This window comes from Solea solea, chromosome 20 (assembly GCF_958295425.1).
Source record: "Solea solea chromosome 20, fSolSol10.1, whole genome shotgun sequence".
Lineage (NCBI taxonomy): Eukaryota > Metazoa > Chordata > Actinopteri > Pleuronectiformes > Soleidae > Solea > Solea solea.
Genome location: NC_081153.1, coordinates 7894303 through 7912680, shown reverse-complemented (window position 1 = coordinate 7912680; position 18378 = coordinate 7894303). Strand labels below are relative to the sequence as shown.

The window sequence follows — 18378 nt, the reverse complement described above, 5'->3', positions numbered from 1 at the left end:
CCCTGTACTCCTGTCTGCTCTCTTCAGTCTCCTCAGTGTCCCCCTTTTTTTGCTAACCTCTTTCTCTTCATATACTCCTGCACTTCCCCATTCCACCACCAAGTCTCCTTATCTACTTTCCTTCCAGACGACACACCAAGTACTCTCCTACCTGTCTCCCTAATTACATTAGCTGTAGTTGTCCAGTCATCTGGGAGCTCTCCCTGACCACCCAGATTCTTTCTCAACTCCTTCCTGAAAGCCACAGAACAGTCCTCTCTTTTCAGCTTCCACCACTTTGTCCTTTGTTCTGCCTTTGTCCTCTTCGTCTTCCTTGTCACCAGATTCATCCTGCAAACCACCATCCTATGCTGACTTGCTACACTCTCACCCACCACTACTTTGCAGTCACTGATTTCCTTCAGATTACATCGTCTATACAAGATGTAGTCTACCTGTGTGCTCCTACCTCCACTCTTATAAGTCACCCTATGCGCATGCCTCTTCTGGAAAAAAGTATTCACTACAGCCATTTCCATCCTTTTTGCAAAGTCTACCACCATCTGTCCCTCTGTGTTCCTGTCTTGGATACCAAACCTGCCCATCACTCCTTCATCACCTCTATTTCCTGCACCAACATGTCCATTGAAGACTTTACCAATTACCACTTTCTCACCTCTGGGAATATTCTGCATCACTTCATCTAACTCACTCCAGAATGTTTTCTTCTCCTCTAATTCACACCCCACCTGTGGGGCATAGCCACTAATAACATTTAACATCACACCTTCAATTTCAAGCTTCAGACTCATCAGTCTATCTGACACTCTTTTCACTTCCAGGACATTCCTAACAAACTCCTCCTTTAGGATAACCCCTACTCCATTTCTCTTTCTATCAATACCATAGTAGTACAATTTAAAACCTGCACCTAAGCTTTTCGCCTTGCTACCTTTCCACCTGGTCTCCTGGACACACAGTATATCCACCTTCCTTCTCTGCATCATGTCAATCAACTCTCTAGCTTTTCCCGAAGTCCCTACTCTCAGTCCCAGACTCTTGCCTTTCCTCTTTTCTCTCTCTTTCTGAACCCGCCTTCCTCCTCTCCTCCTTCGACTTCGACCCACAGTAGCCCAATTTCCACTGTTACCCTGTAGGTTATGGGCACCAATGGCGGTCATTGTTAACCCGGGCCTCGACCGATCCGGTATGGAAGTCATAGGTTTGATTCGCATATTTGGTTTTGGCACAAGTTTTATGCCGGATGCCCTTCCTGACGCAACCCTCTGCATTTATCCGGGCTTGGGACCGGCTCAAAAAGACACTGGCTTGTGACCTCCTAACCCTGGATTTCCACTGGACGCGGAACGGCCGCGGAACGGCCGCGGAACGGTAGCCGTTGCAAATCGCTTCCATTCTAATCAATGTGAGCATTCCCACCGGCCGCGCTGCGGCGCGGATCAGCAGCGGCCCAGAAGCGGCTTGCCGCGCCGCAGCGCTATCGATAGGAATCAGTTCTATTTTTTCCGTTGCCGCTGCTGAACCTCGTAAATTTCAACGAAGCAGATCGCACAAGACAGGAAATCCGACACAGTATCAAAGTAAAACACTTCCGCCCCCCTTTCAAAATAAAACACAATACGCAGGTCACAACTTCACCTCAACGTTACGTCATAACCGGTGCTCCCAGGTCAACAGTCATTTGATCCGAGGGTCTCGGAGACAATGGACGACGAGAGACTGATTATGGAAGTGGAGAAATGAAAGAAGCTGTGTTGTTGTTGTTTCCTTTATACACACAGTCTATCGCGGGATCTCGCGTCCGTTCGAAATTATCGCGCGATCTTCCGTGAATACCGCTGGCTCCCAAGGCTCCGCGCCGCTGCAGTAACGCGCCCGGTGGGGATTGACGTTTGGGAGAGGACGAAGCAGAACCGCGCCGCGGCCGTTCCGCGGCCGTTCCGCGTCCAGTGGAAATCCAGGGTAAGGCTGCACTCCTGCACCAAATTCCATAGAGAAAATCAACATTTTTAGCCTGCAGGGACGCAGGGGGCTTTCGGTCTTTTTCTCCCTCATTTGGTAACTTTTAGGTTCTTAACTAAATCCAAACAAAGTATTTCAAACGCTTCAATTACTAAACAACACAGCTGAACTTACTAATAGAGGTAGTAGAAGATATACAACTCATATGTGCCGTAATGTAAAATCGCAGATGGGTATGGCTATGGGTTTTGGTGAGGGCAGTGAGTGGATTTGCAATGTGCCACAAACCTCAGTTTTCAGTCAGAGAAGACTGAACAGTGATCTCACTGATGAAAAGTGATAAACATATTCATTAAAATACTGCAGCCTTAAGCAGGTGAAGAGTGTATTATGTTACACTTGTTAAGAGGCCTTTGTGTCTGTGGGAGCCATGTTCTCACCAATCAGGCTGGTATCAGAGTCAGGTTAACATCAGGTACTTGTCAAAAATACTTGACAGTTGCAAATACTATTATTTTTATGTCAGCTTCATCTACAGTTAAACACAGGGATGTTGACTTTAATCCCACAGATAAAAGTAAAGAAATGGTTCTGAAGGCCTTTCAAACCACCGCCCTGTTTAACTATAAATGTGGTTGGTTTGACCCCTGCAGAGGTCAGACAGTGCAGAATGAGGGAGTGAAAAGGAGGAAAAAAACTTTTTTAATTCCTGTAAGCAGCTGTGTTCACGGATACAGATGCCAAGGAACCTCTTTGAAGTGAGGTATTTTTCTTTACTGGCATAAAAACACACACTCACACTGGCTGGTGTTTGTGTTTGCTCGTCTGTATTCAAAGGAAAATCTAGAAACAACATAAATTGCAGCTTTGATTTGGACAAAGCTGGTTTATTTCTTTGATGGTTTAAATGATGGTTTTAATTTTGGCTTTGTCACTTATTTACTTATTTCCTCATCAAAAGGAACTCAATATATCCATGGCTCTGTTTGTTAAGATTTTTTTTGTGACTTTTTGGAATCCTTACTGAAGTATTTTTTTGGTCACATTTTGGAAGACATACTAAAGTATGACTTTTTTCACATTGTCACGGCCATGGCTGTGACGCCCTGCCCCAAGTGTTTGTCATGTGTTAAGTATGCAGAAGACGTGTGCCAGCCCTTTCTCCTGATTGGTGGCTCTGGTTCCTGCCTGGTCTTCCACCACCAAGGCCGTTTCTCAATATCCATACTTGTGCGTACTTGTGCGTACTTGCGTACTCCCGTACTTGTGAAAACGTCATCAGCCTCAGTCCCAGTTCTGTTCCAATTCTCAAGTAAGCGAACAGCAAGGACGGTTCTCAAACCCAGAAGTGTTCTCGCTCCGCCCATTTTTACCAAGTATGCATCGGAGGTGACTTAAGCGTACTTGGGATGGCCATGTATCCCAGAATACATTTCGGCGGAGCATAGCAGCAGATAATATAAATATAAATCTGAAATAAATATTTTTCTGTGTCCCGGAACAAAGTTTTAACATCATTTGAGGCGAGAAATGAGTCATTTAGAATTTAAAAATGTGGTTTGTGTATTAAGATATGACGTATTTATAGTTTGGCGGCGACGTTTGTCGGAGGTGATCAGCTCCGCCTCTGCAGACGCCCGGTGCTCACTGTGCCCGGCACAGAGCAGCGTTAATTCGGCCTGTCCTGATGAAATGATCCGCTGGCTCAGACGTCGCTGTCATTACATGCTCGGTGTGATCCATAGATTTGTTGTTGACGTGTTATTTTGTTTTTAATGGAAACGTTTTGACCTGACAGTTTGAAAGTTTGTACATTGTTAATGTTTTATTTTTTTTTATTTTAACTTAACTGAATTTTAGATTTATATTAAAATCATTGTATCTGTATTTAAATATAATATGTAAATATTAAATATGCAGAGTAGTATATATTTGTACAAGTTATATATTTATAGAGTAGTACATATATATGTATATGTATATATGTATATATATATATATCCACCATTCAAACAGCAGAACAATACATACGTACTTGCTTACTTGAGTATTGAGAAACAGCCACATACTTGTGTACTCCCGTACTTGGCAAGTATATACTCCCAGCGTACTTCTCAAGTATATACTTCCCAAGTAAGCAAGTACATACTTGCTTACTTGAGTATTGAGAAACGGGCCAAGTCACCTGCCTGCCTCGGCCTGCCTGCTCTACTGCACTGTGATTGGGTCACCCTGCTCCAGCTTCACCTACCGAATCCTGCCTTAGGTCGTTTACAGTCACACCTGTTAAGAATCAGCCGCAGAGAGTCACTCTGCAACGACAAAGGGGCCAACTGCTCATGGAAGACACACTAAAGTATTACTTTTTAGTCACGTTTTGGAAGACATACTAAAGTATGACCTTTTTTCACATTTTGGACGACATACTAAAGTATGACTTTTTTGTCACATTTTGGACGACATACTAAAGTACGACGTTTTTGTCACATTTTGGACGACATACTAAAGTATGACTTTTTTGTCACATTTTGGATGACATACTAATGTATGACTTTAGTCACATTTTGAAAGACATACTAAAGTATGACGTTTTTGTCACATTTTGAAAGACATACTAAAGTATGACTTTTTGTCACATTTTGGAAGACATACTAAAGTATGACAGCATGACCTTTTGTCACATTTTGGAAGACATACTAAAGTATGACTTTTTGTCACATTTTGGAAGACATACTAAAGTATGACGTTTTTGTCACATTTTGGACGACATACTAATTTATGACTTTTTTATAAAATTTTGGACAACATTACAAAGTATGACTTTCTTGTCACATTTTGGACGACATACTAAAGTATGACTTTTTTGTCACATTTTGGACGACATACTAAAGTATGACTTTTTTGTCACATTTTGGACGACATACTAATGTATGACTTTTGTCACATTTTGAAAGACATACTAAAGTATGACGTTTTTGTCACATTTTGAAAGACATACCAAAGTATGACTTTCTTGTCACATTTTGGACGACATACTAAAGTATGACTTTTTCGTCACATTTTGGAAGACTTACTAAAGTATGACTTTTTTGTCACATTTTGGACAACATACTAAAGTATGACATTTTTGTCACATTTTGGACGACATACTAAAGTATGACATTTTTGTCACATTTTGGACGATATACTAAAGTATGACTTTTTTGTCACATTTTGGACGACATACTAAAGTATGACTTTTTTGTCACATTTTGGAAGACATACTAAAGCATTACTTTTTTCACATTTTGCACGACATACTAAAGTATGACCTTTTGTCACATTTTGGACGACATACTAAAGTATGACTTTTGTGTCACATTTTGGAAGACATACTAAAGTATGACATTTTTGTCACATTTTGGACGATATACTAAAGTATGACTTTTTTGTCACATTTTGGAAGACATACTAAAGCATTACTTTTTTTCACATTTTGGACGACATAATGTGTCGTCCAAAATGTGGACGACATTATTTTTTGTCCCGTTGTCACAACGTTTTTGTCACATTTTGGAAGACTTACTAAAGTATGACTTTTGTGTCACATTTTGGAAGACATACTAAAGCATTACTTTTTTCACATTTTGCACGACATACTAAAGTATGACTTTTTTGTCACATTTTGGAAGACATACTAAAGTATGACTTTTTGTCACATTTTGGAAGACATACTAAAGTATGACGTTGTTGTCACATTTTGGACGACATACTAATTTATGACTTTTTTATAAAATTTTGGACAGCATTACAAAGTATGACTTTCTTGTCACATTTTGGACGACAACCTAAAAATGACCCTTTTGTCACATTTTGAAAGACATACTAAAGTATGACTTTTTTGTCACATTTTGGACGACATACTAATGTATGACTTTTGTCACATTTTGAAAGACATACTAAAGTATGACAGCATGACCGTTTGTCACATTTTGGAAGACATACTAAAGTATGACTTTTTGTCACATTTTGGAAGACATACTAAAGTATGACTTTTTGTCACATTTTGGAAGACATACTAAAGTATGACGTTGTTGTCACATTTTGGACGACATACTACTTGATGACTTTTTTATAAAATTTTGGACAACATTACAAAGTATGACTTTCTTGTCACATTTTGGACGACATCCTAAAAATGACCCTTTTGTCACATTTTGAAAGACATACTCAAGTATGACGTTTTTGTCACATTTTGGACGACTTACTAAAGTATGACTTTTTTGTCACATTTTGGACGACATACTAATGTATGACATTTTTTGTCACATTTTGAAAGACATACTAAAGTATGACATTTTTTGTCACATTTTGGAAGACTTACTAAAGTATGACTTTTTGTCACATTTTGGAAGACATACTAAAGTATGACGTTGTTGTCACATTTTGGACGACATACTAATTTATGACTTTTTTATAAAATTTTGGACAGCATTACAAAGTATGACTTTCTTGTCACATTTTGGACGATATACTAAAGTATGACTTTTTTGTCACATTTTGGAAGACATACTAAAGCATTACTTTTTTCACATTTTGCACGACATACTAAAGTATGACCTTTTGTCACATTTTGGACGACATAATAAAGTATTACTTTTTAGTCACATTTTGGAAGACATACTAAAGTATGACATTTTTGTCACATTTTGGACGATATACTAAAGTATTACTTTTTAGTCACATTTTGGAAGACATACTAAAGTATGACATTTTTGTCACATTTTGGACGATATACTAAAGTATGACTTTCTTGTCACATTTTGGAAGACATACTAAAGTATGACCCTTTGTCACATTTTGAAAGACATACTAAAGTATGACGTTTTTGTCACATTTTGGACAACATCCTAAGTATGACTTTTTTGTCACATTTTGGACGACATACTAATGTATGACTTTTGTCACATTTTGAAAGACATACTAAAGTATGACAGCATGACCGTTTGTCACATTTTGGAAGACATACTAAAGTATGACTTTTTGTCACATTTTGGAAGACATACTAAAGTATGACTTTTTGTCACATTTTGGAAGACATACTAAAGTATGACGTTGTTGTCACATTTTGGACGACATACTACTTGATGACTTTTTTATAAAATTTTGGACAACATTACAAAGTATGACTTTCTTGTCACATTTTGGACGACATCCTAAAAATGACCCTTTTGTCACATTTTGAAAGACATACTCAAGTATGACGTTTTTGTCACATTTTGGACGACTTACTAAAGTATGACTTTTGTCACATTTTGAAAGACATACTAAAGTATGACATTTTTTGTCACATTTTGGAAGACTTACTAAAGTATGACTTTTTGTCACATTTTGGAAGACATACTAAAGTATGACGTTGTTGTCACATTTTGGACGACATACTAATTTATGACTTTTTTATAAAATTTTGGACAGCATTACAAAGTATGACTTTCTTGTCACATTTTGGACAACATACTAAAGTATGACTTTTTTGTCACATTTTGAAAGACATACTAAAGTATGACGTTTTTGTCACATTTTGGACGACATACTAAAGTATGACAGCATGACCGTTTGTCACATTTTGGAAGACATACTAAAGTATGACTTTTTGTCACATTTTGGAAGACATACTAAAGTATGACTTTTTGTCACATTTTGGAAGACATACTAAAGTATGACGTTGTTGTCACATTTTGGACGACATACTACTTGATGACTTTTTTATAAAATTTTGGACAACATTACAAAGTATGACTTTCTTGTCACATTTTGGACGACATCCTAAAAATGACCCTTTTGTCACATTTTGAAAGACATACTTAAGTATGACGTTTTTGTCACATTTTGGACGACTTACTAAAGTATGACTTTTGTCACATTTTGAAAGACATACTAAAGTATGACATTTTTTGTCACATTTTGGAAGACTTACTAAAGTATGACTTTTTGTCACATTTTGGAAGACATACTAAAGTATGACGTTGTTGTCACATTTTGGACGACATACTAATTTATGACTTTTTTATAAAATTTTGGACAGCATTACAAAGTATGACTTTCTTGTCACATTTTGGACAACATACTAAAGTATGACTTTTTTGTCACATTTTGAAAGACATACTAAAGTATGACGTTTTTGTCACATTTTGGACGACATACTAAAGTATGACTTTTTTGTCACATTTTGGACGACATACTAATGTATGACTTTTGTCACATTTTGAAAGACATACTAAAGTATGACAGCATGACCGTTTGTCACATTTTGGAAGACATACTAAAGTATGACTTTGTGTCACATTTTGGAAGACATACTAAAGTATGACTTTTTGTCACATTTTGGAAGACATACTAAAGTATGACGTTGTTGTCACATTTTGGACGACATACTAATTTATGACTTTTTTATAAAATTTTGGACAACATTACAAAGTATGACTTTCTTGTCACATTTTGGACGACATCCTAAAAATGACCCTTTTGTCACATTTTGAAAGACATACTAAAGTATGACGTTTTTGTCACATTTTGGACGACTTACTAAAGTATGACTTTTTTGTCACATTTTGGACGACATACTAAAGTATGACCTTTTTGTCAAATTTTGGACAACATTACAAAGTATGACTTTCTTGTCACATTTTGGAAGACATACTAAAGCATTACTTTTTTTCACATTTTGGACGACATACTAAAGTATGACTTTTTTGTCACATTTTGGACGACATACTAATGTATGACTTTTGCCACATTTTGAAAGACATACTAAAGTATGACAGCATGACCGTTTGTCACATTTTGGAAGACATACTAAAGTATGACTTTTTGTCACATTTTGGAAGACATACTAAAGTATGACTTTTTGTCACATTTTGGAAGACATACTCAAGTATGACGTTGTTGTCACATTTTGGACGACATACTAATTTATGACTTTTTTATAAAATTTTGGACAACATTACAAAGTATGACTTTCTTGTCACATTTTGGACGACATCCTAAAAATGACCCTTTTGTCACATTTTGAAAGACAGAGGTATATCAGGCACGTCCAGCTGGGAAGAGGCCTCGGGGTAGACCTAGGACAAGGTGGAGAGATTACATCTCCACTCTGGCCTGGGAACGCCTCGGGATCCCTCAGTCGGAGCTGGTCAATGCGGCTCAGGAAAAGGAAGTTTGGGGTCCCTTGCTGAAACTGCTGCCCCCGCGACCCGGCCCCGGATAAGCGGAGGATGATGATGATGATGATGACTAAAGTATGACGTTTTTGTCACATTTTGGACGACTTACTAAAGTATGACTTTTTTGTCACATTTTGGACGACATACTAAAGTATGACCCTTTTGTCACATTTTGAAAGACAGAGGTATATCAGGCACGTCCAGCTGGGAAGAGGCCTCGGGGTAGACCTAGGACAAGGTGGAGAGATTACATCTCCACTCTGGCCTGGGAACGCCTCGGGATCCCTCAGTCGGAGCTGGTCAATGCGGCTCAGGAAAAGGAAGTTTGGGGTCCCTTGCTGAAACTGCTGCCCCCGCGACCCGGCCCCGGATAAGCGGAGGATGATGATGATGATGATGACTAAAGTATGACGTTTTTGTCACATTTTGGACGACTTACTAAAGTATGACTTTTTTGTCACATTTTGGACGACATACTAAAGTATGACCCTTTTGTCACATTTTGAAAGACATACTAAAGTATGACGTTTTTGTCACATTTTGGACGACTTACTAAAGTATGACTTTTTTGTCACATTTTGGACGACATACTAAAGTATGACCTTTTTGTCAAATTTTGGACAACATTACAAAGTATGACTTTCTTGTCACATTTTGCACGACATACTAAAGTATGACCTTTTGTCACATTTTGGACGACGTAATAAAGTATTACTTTTTAGTCACGTTTTGGACGACATACTAATCTATGACTTTTGTCACATTTTGAAAGACATACTAAAGTATGACGTTTTTGTCACATTTTGGACGACATACTGAAGTATGACTTTTTTGTCACATTTTGGACGACATACTAATGTATGACTTTAGTCACATTTTGAAACACATACTAAAGTATGACGTTTTTGTCACATTTTGGAAGACTTACTAAAGTATGAATTTTTTGTCACATTTTGAAAGACATACTAAAGTATGACTTTTTTGTCACATTTTGAAAGACATACTAAAGTATGACGTTTTTGTCACATTTTGAAAGACATACTAAAGTATGACGTATTTGTCACATTTTGGAAGACTTACTAAAGTATGACTTTTTTGTCACATTTTGGACAACATACTAAAGTATGACTTTTTTGTCACATTTTGGAAGACATACTAAAGTATGACTTTTTGTCACATTTTGGAAGACATACTAAGCTATGACAGCATGACCTTTTTGTCACATTTTGGAAGACATACTAAAGTATGACAGCATTACCTTTTTGTCACATTTTGGAAGACATACTAAAGTATGACAGCATGACCTTTTTGCCACATTTTGGACGACATACTAATTTATGACTTTTTTGTCTAATTTTGGACAACATTACAAAGTATGACTTTCTTGTCACATTTTGGACGACATACTAAAGTATGACCTTTTTGTCACATTTTGGAAGACATACTAAAGCATTACTTTTTTTCACATTTTGGACGACATACTAAAGTATGACATAATAAAGTATTACTTTTTAGTCACATTTTAGAAGACATACTAAAGTATGACCTTTTTTTCACATTTTGGACGACATATTAAAGTATGACTTTTTTGTCACATTTTGGACAACATACTAAAGTATGACGTTTTTGTCACATTTTGGAAGACTTACTAAAGTATGACGTTGTTGTCACATTTTGAAAGACATACTAAAGTATGACTTTTTTGTCACATTTTGGACAACATACTAAAGTATGACGTTTTTGTCACATTTTGGACGACATACTAATGTATGACTTTTTTGTCACATTTTGGACGACATACTAAAGTATGACTTTTGTCACATTTTGAAAGACATACTAAAGTATGACTTTTTTGTCACATTTTGGACAACATACTAAAGTATGACTTTTTGTCACTTTTTGGAAGACATACTAAAGTATGACAGCATGACCTTTTTGTCACATTTTGGAAGACATACTAAAGTATGACAGCATGACCTTTTTGTCACATTTTGGAAGACATACTAAAGTATGACTTTCTTGTCACATTTTGGAAGACATACTAATGTATGACTTTTGTCACATTTTGAAAGACATACTAAAGTATGACTTTTTTGTCACATTTTGGACAACATACTAATTTATGACTTTTTTTCCATCATTTTTGACAACAAACTAAAAAGTGATTCTCGAGAAAATACTATAGTTTGACTTTGTTGGTTATTTTGGACATAAACTAAACTCAGACATTTTTTTTTACTTTTTGGACACCTTAAGACATTTTTATGAAGTGAAGGACAAGGTGACGGATATTCAGCTGCAACATGAAACGTCAGCAATAAATGTTGCTAAATCTCACACACTGTACCTGTAAAGGTATTAAACTGCAGATTCATACATTTGTATTTCTCACTAACCTATACAGTGAAAGTTACTGCTCACATTTCTTCATTTGTTTGAGGCAAACTGTTCTTATTCATGAGACATTATACAAACTACAGTTAATTACACATTAGCATAAACAAATGTTTAACATGTATAATAAGTGGCCTTTTTTTAGCATTTAAGAATTTGAACATTTATGTTGTAGTGGTTTTCTATGACACAAACTGCAGCGTTGAATTTTGAACCAACAATAAACAGTCCACACTCACTGTAATGTTTATTTTTTATTGATGCATTATCTATCTATAAACCTACAATATTAATAATAGTTGTGATGATAAGAATGTGAGAGAAATAAAATAATAATCCTTTATTATCAGATCATTAATATTGTCTCGGAGCAGAGATCAGTTTATGGCCTCACAAACTGATAGAGGTTTGTCCTCCAGTGTTTGTCTGAGGCAAGACAGTCTTTAAAAAAAGTCAGAAGCGGTCACTCATCTTGTTATTTTTGTTATTTTAGAGGACATTTTTTATATTAAATACTCAACAAACTGCCAAACTCCTGTCATTTTTAAAATCTGTTTTCACTTTCATTATGAATTTAAGGACAAACATCTTACAGTCAAAGTCAAAGATCAAGGGAACAGTTTCGATTTAAGCACCTTTTGATTTTTAGTCTTAAATTGAAAACCAGCACTTTTAGAAACTGCTTTTACCAAATGAAAAGCTTTGATCTGATGTTTATTTTTTATTACATTTATTTAATATATAGATTAGATAATATAATCACCATGAGCTACTTTTCAGCAACGACTGCAGAAATTTAGTATAATGTAAATAAAGTATGTTTCACCAAACAAGTAATTCAAGAGTTTCCAACTAACAGGGTTTGGATGCTTTGCTAAGAGGTACCCCGGCACTTTCTCTGTCAGGATTTGAACCTGCAACCCTCTAGTTACAAGCCAAGGTCCTGTTCCACTCGGCCATGGGCAGAACGAAAAACGTATAAACATTTATTCTTCACTTAAAGGCGACATAGACCGGAAGCTCCAATTAACGCTGCGTTTGTGTGTGTATCATAACCTCGTTTATGAAACCCTAAAGTTTCAGAACAAACAGTTCAGCCACTGCTGAGAAAATAGGGTTTTATTTTTTTCCTGGGCTCTGCGAAGTGGATCGGCACTTCCGTAATTTGATGTTGTCATCAGTAAACCTTACCACTCCTCTCACCACCGTAGCGCCTCCTGGTGCGGGCACAAGTCCGGGCACATCCGGTTGCGTACATTCAAACGCAGAAGAAGAAGAACTACTCTCGTTGTAGCTGCTGAGATGCAGAGCATCCACCGTGCCAGAGGGGGAGCTGTGTATCTGAGAGCTGGCCTACCAATTACCTCACTTCCAGGTACCTGGCCAATCACAGGATAGTGGGAAAGCTCTCGTTGGCTGGCCAATCACAACATATTCCACGTTCTGGGGGTGTGATTTTGGTCTGAAACAGCGCGGCTGACAAGATCGTCAGTGAGGACATATTTTGATCGGCTCGTTTGCAGCGATTAGGAGGATTTTAACCATGAAAACAAGTTAATATATGTAAGTTGACCTCCATAACGAACATATATGTGTGATACAAGCATTCACCAAGATGTCACCTTTAAAAAAATAAATAAAAAATGCTTCGGGGAAGAAATATTTGAACTGAATTTAATTACAACACTTAGATTGCAAAAATATTTTAACATTTTCGGTTTTTTACACAAACAGGAAACAGTGCAGAACATTCACTCAACGATCAACAACATCAACAACAACAATTAACAGCATTCTTTTTGAAAATAAATAAAGGGCAGGAAACACCTGCGGTGCTGTTTTCATGACTAATCCAGCTTCCTGGGATGAACTGGCTCAAGCTGCTTTAATCCATCTTCTCTGTTTCGGGCTCACTGTGTGTGGACAGAGGTGGCTGGGTGTTCTCTGGTGGTGGTGGAGGAGGACAGAGGGTGATGCCCCTTATTGTCCTGTCACATTAAACCACAACAAGACAAGCTTTTAAATATTTAACCATTTATCAGGCAAGTGACTATAAATGGTAACTTCCGTGGATAACATTTTTTGTCACAAACATGTCTAAGTATAGTAAAGCATGCAAAAAGTCATAAAAATGTCTTAGATAGTAAGGCGTCCAAAAAGTCATAAAAATGTCTTAGTATAGGAAGGTGTCCAAAAAGTCACAAAAATGTCTTAGTAAAGTAAGGTGTCCAAAAACTCACAAAAATATCTTAGTATAGTAACGCGTCAAAAAAGTCATATAAATGTGTAAGTATCGTAAGGTGTCCAAAAAGTCATAAAAATGTCTAAGTATAGTAAGGTGTTCACAAAGTCACATAAATGTCTTAGTAAGGTGTCCAAAAAGTCGCAAAAATGTCTTACTTTATTAAGGTGTCCAAAAAGTCACAAAAATGTCTTAGTATAGTAAGGTGTCAAAAAAGTCACAAAAATGTCTTAGTATAGTAAGGTGTCCAAAAAGTCACAAAAATGTCTTAGTATAGTAAGGTGTCAAAAAAGTCACAAAAATGTCTTAGTATAGTAAGGTGTCAAAAAGTCACAAAAATGTCTTAGTATAGTAAGGTGTCCAAAAAGTCAGAAAAATGTCTTAGTATAGTAAGGTGTCCAAAAAGTCAGAAAAATGTCTTAGTATAGTAAGGTGTCCAAAAACTCATAAAAATGTCTAAGTATAGTAAGGTGTCCACAAAGTCACATAAATGTCTTAGTATAGTTAGGTGTCCAAAAAGTCACAAAAATGTCTAAGTATGTAAGGTATCCAAAAATCACATAAATGATTCACCGATCATTGAATCTTGTGATTTTAAACACATAGTGACTGTTTTAATCATTTAAATTTGGCAGCGTGGCCAGTAACACAATCATATTTGTTTTAATAGTTTGTGATAATGGTTTGTCCCGCAGTTCAAACATGACTTACATTGTCAGGTCCCAGGTCAGGTTGGTGCTTCACTGCCCTCTGCTGGACGGAACCACACAGTGCAGTGTTGTTCACTCCAGCAGGTGGAAGCCACGGCCGGTCACAGTGTGGACAGAGGTAGTAGCTGGGGAAATGACCGACGAGTCCACACACAATCACAGGATGAGATGGAGGAGGATGAGGAGGAGGATGAGGAGGAGGATGAGGAGGAGGATGAGGAGGAGGAGGAGGAGAAGGAGGTGGAGGAAGAGGAGGACGAGGGGGTCGAGGAGGACAAGGAGGTGGAGGAAGTCCATCTGCAGCAAGAACAGAAAATAATCCTTCTCATTTTAATTTAATTGAATGTAATTGAATTTAATAATTTTTAAATTTTTAAATGTCATAAACATGAGATTGTTGGGTTTTTGTGTTTTGGTTTGTATTTTATTTATTAGCAACTATATACATTTTCCATTTGTATATTATAATTATTGTTATTATTATAATAGTTGTTATTATTATTTTATTATTATATTATTAAATTGTGTCTTTTTATGAGGGAACATGAAACACAACAGAAAGTAAGGAGAGAGAAAGTAAAGGAAGTTTTATTAGATTTAGTCAAAAGCTTCTACTCAAATAGAAAAATAAAACAAAAATGAAAAGTTGAATTATTCATTCAAACAGATTTAACTAATTCAGACAGCAATCATGTCAAATTATTATTATTATTATTATATAGTTTATGCATTAGTGAGAAACCAATTAACTTAATCCTGTTCTTAGATGTGAATTTCTCCAAGTAAATATGCATGTGTAATTTACAGTTTATTACATTAATATTTAATGAATGAATGAATGAATTAGTTAATTAACTATTAAGATCTCCCGCTATTTTGAATTCTGAATTTTTTTTCCTTTTCAATGTGAAATTGTCTTTTAATGAAGCGCACATACTCTGTCTTTGCAAATGTACCTAATTTCTTATTATTCGAACTATAATAATTCAACTATAATGAGTAAATTGTCATGTTTAGACGTTAGATATTTAAACGATCTCTTTTAATTCTGTAATAAAGGAAAACATTTTTGAGTTTAAGAAAAATGTGTGAAATACATATCAACATGATCATTTACTCATTTATTTAGATAAATCATTACTTAATTAACTGCCAACTATTTTATTAATAATAACAATAATAATGATTGAGTGTTTTTTTTTTAAATAATTAAAATAAGTTTCTCTGATTTTTCAGCTTCTTAAATGTGAATATTTTCTTTTTCTTTTGCTCCAACTTACAAAGAAATCATTGCAAGAAAAACTTTTTGATAATAATAACTTACTGAAAGTTGAAGGCAGTTGTGTGGAAGTGAAGGTCAGCATCTCTGGAATCTCTGCTCCGGCCTCAGGTTTGCGGCGGAGATCCAGCGGATGGTCGCCGGTGTCCGCGCTTCTCTCCGCGGCGTCCGCAGCCCGGGGCCGCAGCATCTGTGCAGGTGAAGGTCCGGTGCTGGAGGTGTCCTCAGTGGCGGGAGGACCGGGTCTTCCCACTCTGCTCAGGTTCCTCTGCTGGACAGTGAGACGAGTCCGCTGCGTGATCAGCTGACACTTCCAGCACCCGCACTGTAAGAAGGGACACAGTCGGACATGTCCCTTCTGCGGGGTGACGAAACCATGGTGGCGGCAGCGGGAGCATTTCAGCTGCCGGCGGGGCTTCGACACAGACATGGAGCAAGGTCACCAACTCTAATAACTAACTATTAAGAAATCTTCAGCCAGAATCTGAGTGCTGCTGCTGCTGTGTGTGTGTCTGTGGATGTGTGTGTGTGTGTGTGTGTGTGTGTTAGAGCAGGTGCAAACTCTTCATCATTTACTTTGTTTCATTTGTTACTTTCTCACACGTCGGAAGATTTTTACTGTCCAATCAACAGCTCGTTCCACACTATTAAAAAAAGAAAAGAAAAAAACAAACCTACAGCACCTGTGAGAATCAATAAAAAAACATGTTTGTCTGTTTTATATAAGATACACTGAATATAATAAACACTTAAATAGGAACATGAACCACACTGAGTTTAAAACTGTCACTACATGCGTCTGTGTGCTGTATTTATAATAATATAATAATAATTATTATTATTATAATGTTATAAATAATAGAGCCATTTACATATACATTTACACATAATAGGTGTAAATGTATGTACACAGTAGGAAAGAAAGACAGACAGACAGATAGAATAGAACGACACAGACAGACAGAATAGGACAGACAGTCAGACAGACAGCAGATGTAGATCTTCACTAAATCTCTACAGCGGTTGTCAAACTTGCGCCTCGTTATAGAGTGAAAAACATTGTCCTCTTCCTTTAAAAACAGTGCTTGTGACTAATTAGGAATAATAATAAATTGTTGTTATCAGTGCATTGTTTAATGTTATCACATTCAATTGTCAGTTTCAGATACTTTATTAAGCCCATGACTGGGAAATTATTGCAAAAATCTTATCATTATAACACTGCAAGTGTTTTCACCTTAAAAGAACAGTGCTATAATAATTGTTGACTGGATCATTAAAGTGTGACTTAATTATTCAGAGACTTAAGCTGAAGTCATGTCGTGTTTGCTTTAGATTTATGCAGATTAAAAACAAACGCTGAGGGCTCAGTGAAAACACTCGACAGAGCCAAAATCATTTCCATGTTTATTTACACTGCGTAAAGGCGTTACAATAAAATTCCTTGTCACCATTTTAATATAAATACACCATTTTGAACAAGGCTCGACCCTCAGTAAAATACATCCTTCAAACCTTTTTTTTCTGAAATGATAAAATAAACACTTTAATGAATAAATGTTAGTAAAACATGCAAAGCGGAGTAGGAAAATAAAACGATATATACTGTAGGTTTCAACCGTCGCTTTACATTTCAAACCAAAACAAGTACATGTGGCGGGGAAAATAGAAATACTGGGTCTGGCGGCAAAAGCTTTAAGATCTTTCTCAAAGAAATGTTCAAATTCATGGCTTTTTTTGAAGCAACAGTGCTCGACATAATCATCAATATACAGTACGTACGTATACCTGTCTGTGAAAGAAAAACTTTTTACCTATTACACATTCATAAACCACTGAAATGAACTGTTAGTCTTTTTCTTTTCGAGTTAGATTGTGACGTAGTGATGTAAAAAGGATTACCTGATAACAGTTAAAGTACAGTTATAAGTAGCATTGCTCTTTCAGTCATGCATGAGTCAGTCTGCAGTGGAAACCACCGCATCATCTTACACCGCTCCACGTCAAACGGTATTTTGCAGGCACTTACAAAGCACGGATTAGGCCTTTAAATGTGTTCACGGGTTAGATGCGAGTTTCAGAATATGGTCCACGTTTTCTATAACATAATCTACTGGAAGAGTTAAGTGTGAGTTAAGTGTACTGTTGCAAAACAAATGGCTGACGACAGCAGGTCAGTGCTGATGGGTCTCTGGAAGACGTCTGAGAAGAGCTGGAGACGAGATGATCCGTGAAGACAACAACCTGGAACAGAAAAACACAAAACATTGGAGAGAAACATTAGCGATTCTATTTATCTAAAAAAAATCAATGTCACAACCACAAAAGCAAAGGAATTACAACTCAATTGTCAGTGGATTAAAACAGACTACCTAATCTGGTCTGATTTTTTTTTTAGTGTGTTTTGTTCTTCCGTCCACATGTAAATGGAGTTTTTATGCCACTGAAAACTCCAGGTTTACTGTTTACATATGTGTGGATGGAGAAAAAAATAAAAAAAATAAAGTAATTTTAATCAGAAAGGTTGGAGTGTGATTTGAACTTCAGAATATTAGGTGGTGGATATTAAATGCAGTAAAGTGTGAT

At 36.7% G+C, this 18378-nt stretch overlaps 2 protein-coding genes across 18 annotated transcripts in view; both read right to left on the bottom strand.

Annotated features, from left to right (window-relative positions):
- Nucleotides 1–13218: 13218 nt before the first annotated feature.
- Nucleotides 13219–16510, bottom strand: LOC131447708 (uncharacterized). 2 transcript variants are annotated; one of them, XM_058619687.1, is made up of 3 exons: nucleotides 15838–16510; nucleotides 14515–14834; nucleotides 13219–13549 (listed from the first exon to the last, which is right to left on the bottom strand). In XM_058619687.1, exons 1-3 carry the CDS (start codon nucleotides 16220–16222, stop codon nucleotides 13472–13474), a joined length of 783 nt encoding a protein of 260 aa, XP_058475670.1. In that variant the 5' UTR covers nucleotides 16223–16510; the 3' UTR covers nucleotides 13219–13471. The 2 variants fall into 2 exon arrangements, with proteins under 2 accessions (XP_058475670.1, XP_058475671.1); XM_058619688.1 differs by having other exon boundaries at nucleotides 14515–14810; nucleotides 15838–16488.
- A 676-nt stretch (nucleotides 16511–17186) lies between these two features.
- Nucleotides 17187–18378, bottom strand: part of pleca (plectin a) — a 115986-nt gene continuing 114794 nt past the window's right edge. For all 16 annotated transcript variants that reach the window (XM_058619660.1, XM_058619661.1, XM_058619666.1 and 13 more), the window contains one exon: nucleotides 17187–18036. The gene's annotated coding sequence lies outside the window, so the exon portion shown is untranslated. The remainder of the gene's footprint in view (nucleotides 18037–18378) is intronic.

Bases quoted from the DNA above. Each gene is read 5' to 3' on its own strand.
- LOC131447708 (XM_058619687.1), bottom strand. From the start codon at position 16,222: ATGTCTGTGTCGAAGCCCCGCCGGCAGCTGAAATGCTCCCGCTGCCGC. The intron at 14,835-15,837 runs GTAAGTTATTAT...TAAAATGAGAAG, and splicing joins ACAACTGCCTTCAACTTTCA to GATTATTTTCTGTTCTTGCT. The intron at 13,550-14,514 runs GTAAGTCATGTT...TTAATGTGACAG, and splicing joins CTGACCTGGGACCTGACAAT to GACAATAAGGGGCATCACCC.